Here is a 12,282-nt window from a genome sequence, read left to right on the forward strand (position 1 = left end):
GGGGGGGGGGGGGGGGGGGGGGGGGGGGGGGAGGGGGGGGGGGGGGGGGGGGGGGGGGGGGGGGGGGGGGGGGGGGGGGGGGGGGGGGGGGGGGGGGGGGGGGGGGGGGGGGGGGGTGCAGGCAGGGCAGGGGGGCGGGGCGGGGGCGGGCAGGGCGGGGGGGCAGGGCTGGAGGCAGGGCAGGGGGTACAGCAGGGGCTGGCTTCGGGCAGGGGGTGCAGCAGAGGCAGCTGGAGCCCCAGCCCTTTAAATAGCCCCCGAGACCCCCGCTACCCGAGGGCTCTGGGGGCTATTTAAAGGACCCGGGGCTCCCCTGCTTCTACCGCCCCGACCCTTTAAATAGCCGAGGGAGCCCTGGGGAAGTGGCGGGGCTCCAGCGGCTATTTAAAGGGCCAGGGCGGTAGAGGCAGTGGGAGCACCGGACTTTTTAAATAGCCCCCCCAGAGCCCCGCAGCCCTACCCCAGGGCTCCAGCAGTGGGGCTCTGGTGGCAATTTAAAGGGCCTGGGGCTCCAGCCCCTGCTGGGAGCCCCAGGCCCTTTAAACAGGGCAGGCTCCAGACACCAGCCCTCCAAGCATGTGCTTGGGGCGGCACCTGGAGGGGGGCGGCGCTCACCGGGGAGAGCAGCGGGGCCGCGGCCGGGCTCGGCACCCTCCCTGCCGGGGGGTTGGGGGGCGGCGGGAGGCTTCTTTGCCTGGGGTTAGCAAAAAAGCCAGAGCCGGCCCTGCCTTTAAATTGCCCCCTGGGGAAGCTGGGCCATGCCGGTACACCATACCAGGGCTTGGGCGCCGGGCTCTCTTAGGAATTGGTTGAATTGGTCTAAAGCTGGCCCTGCTCCTTGTAGTTCGGCACTAAGCACAACGCAGATAGATTGGAGTCTCTGAGCTGGAGCTGTTAATAGCTCCCGGCAGTCACTGTGAATTTATTCCAGATCTCTTTTTCCTTGATATCTCTATGGCATCAGTCACTGTGAGCTCTGGGAGTCTGAATTCTGTTTACACCAGTGCCCTCTGAAAACAGCCTGGGAGCAGGTGGTGCAAGAGAGTGCACATCAAATTGAAAGAGTTTAACTTAGCATGGCACAGCAGGGCAGACAGCATGTGCAAATTAAACAGCAATTCACTATTAAAAACATTTTTAATGAGCTTTAACAGTTCGGTGAGCAACCTGTAATTAGCCTAAATCACTTCACGCAGAAGCAGCATTTTAATGTGAAACTATCCGGCTGTGATGTACGTTTGCCAGGAAACAGAAATGGCTCCCATCAAACGTACAAGCTCTGTATCAAGCCTGGTAACAATCAATTCAGGTGCGTCAAGAACCACAGAGAAATTTCACAGAGTTTGTGCTTTGGCCTGTATCTACTCTACCAACTGACTAAGGTTTTCTATAGAAGCATCACCGTAGCATCTGTGGGAATTCTCTGTCCCTTGAAATCTTTCAGTCAGGGCTGGATGTCTTTCTAAAAGGTCCTCTTTAGCTCAACCACAAATTATTGGGCTTGATGCAGAAATCACTGGGTGAAATTCTATAGCCTGTGTTATGTGGGAGTCAGACTAAAGATCTCGCGGAGCCCTCCTGGCCTTAAAAATCTATTAACCTAAACGCTTTACAGGTAAACTACATCTGCATTGTAAGTTTCCTACGGCACTTCAAGGGATCACTGCTCTTCACCCTCCCCTGGTTTTAGGAGGCCGTCCTTGGGCTGGGTGTACAGTGTGGGTATCTAGCAAGGCCAAGGGCAGAGAGAGATGGATGATGTCACTCTGTGGCAGAAATCCCTGTAGAAGTTAATGCTGCTCCTTCCACTGTGCAAATTCTACCCCCCCTCCCCCGCTTGAAGGAGTAAGAATGTGCAGTTGCAGCAGGGAGAACTGTGAGCTACTAATACAGCTGTGCTGCCGGGGCAAGGACTTTTTGCCTAAGCTTGAGTTCAGTGGAGGTGGGCCCCTCTTGCAGATGTCTTCTACCCAAACGTGGGTGTGAGGCTGTGCCTCCCATCATTCCACGTTTCCTCCAGTCCTGTTAGGAGGACGGGGATGCATCAGGCCTGTTGTTGTTTGGAGTCATCAGTACGTTTTTTGGGTTGTTTTTTGTGGCATGGAAGGGATGATTGCAGCTCTGAAGAAGCAGATGACAGTGGAATCTTGCTATAACCATTTCCTTAAAAATTGTTGATACCTTAAACTTCTGCCGGAGCGCAGATACAGAAGATTGTGTGGGAGCTAGTTATTTATGGACTTTTTTTCCAGTGACAGCAATCACTGCAGTATCTCAGCACTCGAGAGCTGCCCAAGGAAAGTTCAGGTTTTATGAGTGTCTTCTTTTCAAATTAGATGTAGTCAGCTAATCAGACTGCAACTAAGGGATTGGTCAGCCTATAAAGGACCTGTAATGGGTCGTATCCCTTTAAATAGCTTATGAGTCCCCTCGTGGAGCACTGTCTTTCAGAAGCTCCCAGAAACCTGCCAGAGCGGCAGCATATATATGTACCTAGGTCTTCCCTGCTGTATATCGTTAGTGAACAGTTATTTGGACTCCACTGTATCCACGTGCTGTCTTCATAATACAATGGTGTAAAGAGCAGGAGACTCAACAGGGCCATTTCCAAGGGAGCCACTGTGTGCTAGCTGTGGAAATTGTGAGCACTGGTAACAGGAGAATCCACCTAGCGCTTCATCTTCTCCCCACAGCTGGAGCATTACTCTCATACTATGATGAGCGCTAAAAAAGAAAGATAAGAAACGAGGTGACAAGTAATAAAGAAACAGGAAAGTTTCCTTCTGAAGCACTGTCATTGGACACTGTCGGAAGACAGGACGCTGAGCTAGATAGACCATTGGTCTGACCCGTATGGCCGTTCTTATGCTCTTAAAGTCTCATCCTTTCCGGGGCGATAAAGTAAACATTCAGCTTTACCTCTCTGGGACCTCCTACCAATGTTCCCTGGAGAGTGAGTGGGGTTAGGAGGAAATCAGCTGGGCTAGGAGGGGAGCGAATGATTTCCTAATATGCTTTGATTATGGTTGGAAAAATGACCATGTGACTAATTTTCCATCTTACTCAGTGTTGTATTTACTTACCATATGTCTTTGTCGCTTATCTGCGAAAATGCCTGACAAAACAAGCTTTTATGCTACAGAGTTAATGCAACTACAGCAAGAGCTGAATACATACCTAGTGCTCATGTAGTGTGTGATATTTACAAACATCAGTGGAGCCTCACAACGGCCCTCTGAAGTGGGAGGGTAGCACTCGTATCCCCACTTCACAGAGCAGGAAGCTGACACACAGAGCAAGGAGCTGACCGAGGCCACAGAGTGTGTCACTGGCATGACTGGCACTAAGAATCAGGACTTGTTGACTTCCAGACGCACGCTCTAACCGCTAGCCCTCCTGTCCTCCTGAAATATTTCTATAGCAGGCGGCAAATTACAAATTCTGGGCTTTTATGAGCACATAGTGAGTATGTTTATGAGTAACCAATGTGATTTCATTTTGCTCATCAATAGAGCTGCTCGGAAGAGAAAAAAGAAGAAGTTGTGGGTGGGGGGAAATCAAGCATCCAAAACCGGAAATTTTTTCATTTTTGTTTCACTTTGGATTTTTCCATTGAAAAAAATGTAAAAACATTTCCATGAAATCATTCAAGTAAAAAACACTTTTTTGACATTTCCCACAGAAATAAAAGTCGTTTTTTTATTTACCAGCTCGATTCTATTCTGTTCTGTCCTGATTCTTCTACCACCCTCATCACTGCGCTCTGTGAGCACCTTCCAACAGCGCACTGAGCAACGTGGCTCACATCGGCCGTGCGTGGGTTCTCAGCCTCTCCCCAGGGTGGGAATGGGGAGTGGTTTGGTTTGGTTTTGAAATGGCCACGCTGCGCCATGTTTATCATCCTTGGAGAAGGGACGTCAAAGACGAGCACCTTGTACCTGAGGAGCTTTGTGATGCCTCCAGTTCCTGTGGGGGTTAATTCCACAGACTCAGATCAGCCCCAGAGGAAGCTCTGTTCACCTGCACTGATTTCTTAGAGTCTCCCACACTCCTTACTGGCATTAGCAACTATGCTATGAGGCACAGGAGGCACATATGGAAATGGGCCGCACCATTTGCTGCTGTAGTGGCACGGCTCCATCCTGCCCTGTGCTCCCCCGGAGTGTGCTTTACATGCAGTCATGCTAAACAAATGCAGGGTAACTTTTAAAAAACACAGCCACGCTAATAATTACCCGAGACAAGGCAACATATGCAGGGAGAAGGCCGAACAGGGAAATAAAAAGACATACTGTGGCCATGGAGGTCAGCAGTGGCCATAATAAAACCACCTTTGTAAAGTGTTAGGGGCTGATGGAAAGTGAGGGATAGGCGGCATTCTGTGTGGCAGGGGGTGAGTTCTTCATGCTAGTGCCTATCCTAGCTAAGGCAAAACCACCTGACATCCTAAGGTGAGACGGGGGGATCCCTCCAAAGCAGGTGTTGTCAGGAACAGAGCGTAATTAGCAAGAGGAAAAGAAGCCAAAGAGAGCAATTAAATTGGCATGGGACAGAATGGTACTTTCAGGCTTCTAAGGGGGTATCTCAGAGTTGCAGTATAGTAATATAGTGACTGGAGAATATTTTGAAGAATCAAAGCACTGAGGCTCGGTTTGCTACATATGATTCACAGGGCCATTATTTGGTTGGGTCACTAGGGCTTTATAAAAATGTTCACCGATCCTGAAAACGTTGTGAATTTTAGCACCAATTATTATTTGGCTGAAAATGCCCACGATAAGTAAATCATGTTATTCAGTGTCCTCCTTTTTAAAAAAGCTTAATTTATCCAATCAAGCAACAGAAACAATGCAAATAGCAGATTGTCAATGCAAGCAATCCCCGAGGCTGAAAATGATCTGCCCAACCTCTCTTGCAAACCTTTCTGAATATCAAGTATATTGGAAGGAAATGACGATCAGCTGATGAGCAGTTCACTAACCAGAGTCAAAGGGCTAACATTCAGCAACAAACATGATTCAGAGTGAACAGCTCTACCACAGACTCGAGATCGATGACACCTGCTTGGTTCTTTTCAGAACTGACACTTCTGCTTTCTGTGGGCAAAATTGTGCAACGCCCTGTGTGCCTTTTAGACAAGCAGTCTAGAATCCAGCAGAAGTTCCTCAAGAGAGACGGACTAAACTTGTTCTGCATCTGACAGTGTGATCGCTATCTGGGTCTCTTAGTAATACTGAGCTCACCTTTTGGGCCAGGCTTGCCACACTTGGCATCACCAGCCTTCACTGTCTGAACCATTTTAAAATGTCCATTCATTGAAATCTACCCCTCTAGTCCCAGCTGGTCACTTTTCCTAGTTCATCTGTCTGTGCCTTTTGGGAGCTGTTCTTGAGGTTTCTTTCTGAGTGGATTAAGTGGCAAGAAACTTTCCTGAAGCATGGAGCACTTACAAGAGAGCACGAGGTCTCTTCGCAAAGCTGGGTATGTAGAATTCACTTTCCTCTGCATCTCACTCTCTGTGCCTATGAAACTGACATTTTATCTATGGAAAATCCAAGGAACAATTGTTCCAGAATTGCTTTTTTCAATATTCTCCCCCAAAGAATAACGGTGGATGCTCTGATTTGGTTTGAGTCATAGGAAGACAGACATTGCCAGACTGGATCAGATCCAAGGTCCACCTAGCCCAATATCCTATCTCCAGTAGTGGTCAGCACCAGATGCTTCAGGGGAAAGTGTAAGAATCCCATAGCAGGCAGATGTGGGACAATAGGTCTCATCCTGATTTCTAATGGTTAGCGATTGACTTAAAACCTGAAGCATGAAGGTTTAATATCCCTTCTCAAATGTTTATCATTGTTAACTATTACAACTCAAAATAGTCCTAATATCCATAGAAATGTCCAATCATCCTTTTTAGGAATCTCTTAAAATTCTTAATCTGAATAGCTTCCTGTGGCAAGGAGTTCATGTTGTGTGAAACAGTATTTCCTTTTATCAGTTTGCAATTTCCTCCCTTTTAATTTCATTGAATGTCCCCTTGTTCTTGTGTTATAAGACAGAGAGAACAGAAGCTCCCAATCTGCCTTCTCTATACCAGGGTCAAATATCTACTACTGGTGGAGCGTAAGCTATTTCTATGAATCATAATAACTGTAGGGTTGATATTATTATCGCTATTATTATTTGTATTATCGTACTGCCTAGGTCCCACAGTGCAAGGTGCTGCACATACTCAGAACAAAAAGATTATCCATACCACAAGAGCTTAATGTTATTCAACATTACATTTGAGTATGAGCAACTGACCTTCAATTATTAATTTAGAACTTCCAAGAAATACCTAGAAATTGCCTGTTCCGCATGATTTGAAGGAAATTCTACCCAGTCCCACATACGTAGTTCAGCAAAGCCAGTACAGAGGAACAGAAGTGAGAGACAAGATGTGTTCAGGGAAGGAAGCACACAAAAAAGACCTGTTAGTGCATCACCCCCCAAAGAATCCATCTGCTAGTAGCCACCCCAACAGAGATCATCCTTATGTATTATAATGCCCAGGAAAAATAAGGAAAAGACATTACACCAGTCGGACAGTGCTTTCTTCTTGTCCCATTTCTATTAGTAACTTTATAGTGCATAAGGAGTAGCTTTCACAGCTTGGTGGAGGTCACTCTGCTTCATCTGACAGTCACTGTTTTGACATAAACTTTTGGCTCGTATCAATGCATTTCTATATTGACTCTGTTAAATACAGAGTTGCTTTTTCTTGGTATAGGTTAAGAGTCTGGATCTATTGCCAGGACAATCTGTTTCCAAAGATACAAGAAGTCATGTTAGATGCATGGTCTGCCTACTCAAAGCCGGTGCCTTCAAGCTGCAGTGAGCTCCTGACTTTATTTCTTCAGTGCTGCTGCATTGCTGTGCTCACAGGTGGCCTCCTCTATAACTGGATGTTCTCCTCGCTAGAGTATCCATTTCACCTCTCCTCTGCAATTGCTGTTTCCTTCAGTCTGCTACTTCTACTGATCCTCTTCTTGGTGCATCCTGTCCGCTGCATGTTCACCATAATCATACCTACGTTGGGCACTAAACAAGGCCGGAGGCTTCTCTTGTCCACCTGCTTCATGATCGTGGCAGTTAATATCATACCAAACATCATGGACAACATTAAAACCATACTGCAGGTTATTAAATGCATTTGCAAGAATTACTCAGACAGCCTTTTGAACTCAACAATCCTATTGGGAACAGCTTCCACGCAGTTTGGTCACCAAGTCAAAGAAGTCACTGACAACATGGCAGATAACTTTCTGACGCCCAGGAATGGACATTTTCAGTATGCTGTGGATCACAGTAGTTCCTTGGTGAGGGAGCAAGTACTCATCGCTAGTCAGAAGATCAAGGATGATTTCTCTGCTGTCGAATTGCTGGTCAAACAGGCATTGCTGGTAGCCAACAGGGTGGCTGCTGGCTTTTTCCTGTTCTATCTCCTTTTTGAGTCCGCTTGGTATTTGAAAAGTTATCTCACCAACCTCCGATTTGACAACATTTACATCACCAAAAAGCTGGAGGTCTTGGCTGTGGACAAGAAAGCAGCCCATCTGCTGACACACTCACCCAAAAAACTGATCAGATCCACCGGCTTGAAGCTGTCCCGGGAGGAAATGGTGGTGTGCCTGGTGCGCATGATGCTCCTCACTTTGGTCCTGATGGTGACAGTGGTGATCATAGCAACGGACTACGTCGCCTTCCACTTAGCAGATACAACAATGAATGAGGTGGTTCAGTTTCCCACGGTGCCCATAACGCTCAACATTAAATACAATGTAAGTAGCAGAATCCCTAGCTTGGGCCTCTAAATAAAGGAATGCCCAGCTTGTCTCACCAGCCAAAGCTACATTTGTCTATTGCCAACTGCACAGGCAGAATGGAGGCAGGACAGGGACATGTGTACTCTCACAGCCTGCCTCCAGCACATATAGTTATATAAGGCAACATTGTGATCTCTCCTGTGCCCTCAGCTCCCACTAGCATCAATGGCAGCTGAAGCCAGCCATCAACCTGAAAGAGCAGGGTCTGTAGTACAGCCACTCCCGTTGTAGGGATCACTGATGAATCCCATGTGCTGCATTAACAAATAACGGACAAAACTAGCCCAGAGTTTGTGTTTAACCCTATAGGGCAAGTGAGGAAGTCACTGGTCAAGCAACTGATGTGGGGATGAAAACTTTCACTTTTAAAGCATATGTTCTTGTAGGGGTTGCCCTTAAGGATCTTTTCGGGGATTCTGGGGTAGGACTGGGGGGAGGGGTGAAGCAAAATCCAAGAGAATCAATCACGTGGTGTCAGTCATTCAGGGCAGGAGCATCTCTTGCCCTCATGCCAGTACAGGAGAGTCAGGCAAGCACTTTGCACCTCTTTACTCTCCTCTGTGCAAGTAGGATGACCTGATAGCAAGACAGAGCCTGATAATATGGGGACGTCTGGTCCCCCTATGTGCAAGGCTACCTGCACTGTGAGTCACAGAGCAGGGAAGGAGGGAAAGCAGTCTCTATGGAGTCAGTAACCCCACTCCTGTGCAGGTGGGCAAGAAATGGGTGAGTGGGGGGCACGGAATGGGCAGAGCTTTTGTTCCTCTCCCACCAAATGCTCTGGGGGCCAGTGTATATAGAACAGTAGCAAGGAGGGGACCCGGGAGCAAACTGTGATTCCAACTGTAGAGATACGATCTAGCCCTTAGACAGCATCACGGATACCCTGCAGTGAAATGAGGTGCTGGAATGCCACCCTGCGCCCTCTGCATCCTGCCTCTAGTCTGGGACAAGTGGGCTCTCAGTGACAAGAGGAAAGAGCAGTTTATTAGAAAGAGGAATGGGGCTCTTCCCATCTCTTCCTGGACTTGTGATTGCACTGACTGAATCATAGCTCCAGAGACCCACGCGTATGACAGCGGGGAGAGTTTTACCAGGAGACATTTACACAGTGATTATTGTGGGGATCTACCATTTAGGAATATGGGAGTCACCAAAGCAGAGCAGATCTATGGTTCATGTAGTCCAGTGTTCTGTCTCAGAGAGTGGTTAGTACTGGATTCATAAGAACTATGATTTATTATTTATACAATGCCCAGAGTTTGTTAGACACTTGTACAATCACACAGGCCAAGAGCATGGCCCCTGGCTTTCAGCAGCATTCTCACTAGAACTGCTCCCCATTCCCCAAACCCTCTCCAGTTTCAATATATCTTTTATCCCTCTACCTATTTTCATTTTTTCTTGTTTTTTAGCTTTCCTGTTTTAATTATTCTCCCATCTCTTTCCTTTTTTGGGATGCTTCAGACGCAGGTGTAATCCTCCCATCACACACTTAACTGGGCAAGTCTACATTTCTTCCTAGCTACCACTGGCAAGCAATTTATAGCCAGGAACCTGTGGATTGAGAAACTATTTAACCTTCATGTTAAAGAGTGTGACTGCAGGTGCCATTCTTTGCTAGAAGAGTTAAATTTTTTTATGACTCATCACCTCAAACAGTTTATTGCTATTATGGAAGCAGCTAAGACCTCAGTCAGGATCCTACCGTATTATGCTAAGCAGCGTATGCCCAGGTAAGCGTATTATCACTCTCAGTCACAGCTTGAAACCCACTCACATTTTTATCTCCCAATCTTACCAAACGTGTACAAAATTTAATTGTGATTCTTACATTGCCAAGTTGCTATTTTTGTACTTGCCAGATTGTGGTGGTTTTTTTTTCATCTTTCCGTTGAATCTTTTATTTTGTTTGTTTCAGGCCAAAATAAGCATTCTGCCCTTTATCTCGAAAATTTTCAATGGAGTCATTTCTGGCGAACAATCCATTGTGAACTTTGAAAGAACTTACCAGCAGAATCTGACCTTCATCTCTGCCAATTGCACAATTAAACAGCCAAGCCCCCCAAACAACTTTGTGGCCCTTGCTGTCGGAATGCTCTATTGCATCATCTATGCCATGCTATTTCTGGAAACCTACGCACAACGTTTGTGCCGAAAAATCTCTGCCTCCTTCTTCGAGAGACAAGAAGAGCGGAGAGTCCAGTACCTCTACAGGGCACTATTAAGGAAATACAACAAGAAGGAGCAGCAACTGCAGCAAAAGCTGAATGCGGATTTGTAAATATCCTGCATCCTGGCATTCCTGGGATGTTGTGACAGAAGATGACAGAGATGCTTTAGGCACTATGCCATGACAATCTTTTTTTGGATAGTTCAGCCTGGGTTTTGTCTTCAAAGTCAGGGGTAGGGAATATATGAAATATGGGCACAAAACCACAAAAATCTCAAAATCGGAGGGTTTTGCATTTTGCTTTAGTGTTGCAAAAATGGCCAAAGTTTATGGTTTTTTTTTTCTTTTCTTTTGCTCAGCTCCAGGACACTTTTACAACAAAAATGGTCCTACTATAAGCAAAAAAACCCAGCGTGCTCAAGATTTCAAATTTTATTCTGATGCAGAACAAATTTGGCCTCAAAACGTGCAAAAATGAAAACAAATTTGCATATTTTTATGCAAATACAATAAAGTCACAAAAATGTCAAGAAAAGCACAATTTGACTCTGTCCTGGAATTTAATTTTGCAAAAAGATCATGCTGTTTTTGCCCAGCCCTAGCCAGAATGTATTTGTGCAGAGTTATAGTCTGTTTCACTTGTGCTATGTTAAATATTTATACATTTTGAGAGAGAGAAATTGCTTAAAACTTTATTGATCTATGGGGAGAAATATGTAACTTCCGGTCCAATGATTGGCATTGGCTTGGATGTCCTGGATATTGTCTATTCTTCACTCGCGGTGATGTAACGCACAGCCACTTAGTGTCTCCTCCTAGTGGTGACTGGGCCACATATAGAAGTTGATGAGCCTATTACAGCCTCAGTTAACACATTTAGCTCAGGCAATAGAAGCTCACGCTTTTAGATCCAGAGATCCCAGATGCAGACCCACCCAGAGATATGGCATAACACTGACACTACGTGAAAATGGGGTTTCAACGACTGACCTGCCGTTATCAAGCACCATAGGGTATGTCTACACTGCATTTTGGAGCGAGCCTCCCAGTGCAGGTTGACAGACTCCGGTTAGCGGGACTCATGCTAGCACTCTCAAAAGAGCAGTGTAGACAGGTCTTTGAAGTTGCATCTTGGGCTGGAGCTCAAGCTGTGAAGTCCACCCCCCGGCTTCAGAGCCTGAGCTCCAGCCTGAGTCACTTCACAGCGTTGTCTACACCACTATTTTTAGAGTGCTAGTGCAAGCTCCTCTAGCCTGAATCTGTTGACCCAGGTTGGGAGGGAATACACCCCTGTATTCACACCCTCCACACTATTGTAATAATCTTTGTACAAAGTATGCCTTGCAAAGTGTCATTTGAAAACTCATCATTTGCTGGTCAGTATTGTCCTAATAAAATATGTGTGGCAACACTGTAGGCAAAGTTACAAGATTTCCCTGTATAATGTTATTAACACATGTTTCAAATCTCACAGCCCTGCCCAGACAGAAGTTGACAAACAGGTCTGTCTTAGACAAAGGAATATGTGCTCTGCTTAATTTGCGTTTAAGCAGTAAAAAGAGTCATCAAGCAAGAAGGGAAACAAACAAAGCTCAAACAAGTGAGAAAAAGCCAGCAAGGAACCTCCTTCCACATAGACTCTTTATTTCCTAGTGCCTAGCCGGAAATGTTTTTTTCAAGAGGGGGACTGAAACTATAAAAAGGAGGGACAAACACCCCCAGGCACCCCCTCTCTCCACCATCGCTTTCACTGCACCTGAAGCGACAAAGGAAGCATTCGTTGGACTCTGGGGGAGGGGTCCCAGCCTACAGAGTTTGATCAGTCAGGCCGCAGAAAGCCTGTGGTGAGACATTTTGCTTGAATCTGATATAGTTTGTCAAATTAGGTGTTAGCAAACATTCAATCTTTATTAACTACAAAGAGATAGATTTTAAGTGAGTACAAGTAATGAGGCAATAAAATAAAAATGGGTACAAGAAAAATAACCTTGTTTTACTGTTTTATCTAATGCAGTGCGTTTAAATTGGAGTGTCTGAATAACTAGTTGCGATAATAAAATGGCATATTATTCCCTTTAAATATTTTGTACTGTCCAGGAGAGGGCTGAGTAGTACAAGACATACATTTATGGGGGGAAATCTGGGACTGGACGTGTGTTGGGGTCACCCTGCAGTATAACCCAGGCTGGTGAGAGCCAGAGTGTAACCCAAGTGTGGCTGGCAGGCTGCAGCTACACA

The 12,282-nt window shown here is 46.1% G+C and overlaps 1 protein-coding gene across 1 annotated transcript; it reads left to right on the forward strand.

Moving 5' to 3' along the window:
• Positions 1–6,830: 6,830 nt before the first annotated feature.
• Positions 6,831–10,361, forward strand: OCSTAMP (osteoclast stimulatory transmembrane protein). The gene is made up of 2 exons (XM_034786611.1): positions 6,831–7,826; positions 9,793–10,361. Exons 1-2 carry the CDS (start codon positions 6,831–6,833, stop codon positions 10,153–10,155), a joined length of 1,359 nt encoding a protein of 452 aa, XP_034642502.1. The 3' UTR covers positions 10,156–10,361.
• The last annotated feature ends 1,921 nt before the right edge of the window (positions 10,362–12,282 follow it).

This window comes from Trachemys scripta, chromosome 12 (assembly GCF_013100865.1).
Source record: "Trachemys scripta elegans isolate TJP31775 chromosome 12, CAS_Tse_1.0, whole genome shotgun sequence".
In the NCBI taxonomy this organism is placed as follows: domain Eukaryota; kingdom Metazoa; phylum Chordata; order Testudines; family Emydidae; genus Trachemys; species Trachemys scripta.

Bases quoted from the DNA above. Each gene is read 5' to 3' on its own strand.
- OCSTAMP (XM_034786611.1), top strand. From the start codon at position 6,831: ATGTTAGATGCATGGTCTGCCTACTCAAAGCCGGTGCCTTCAAGCTGC. The intron at 7,827-9,792 runs GTAAGTAGCAGA...TGTTTGTTTCAG, and splicing joins CGCTCAACATTAAATACAAT to GCCAAAATAAGCATTCTGCC.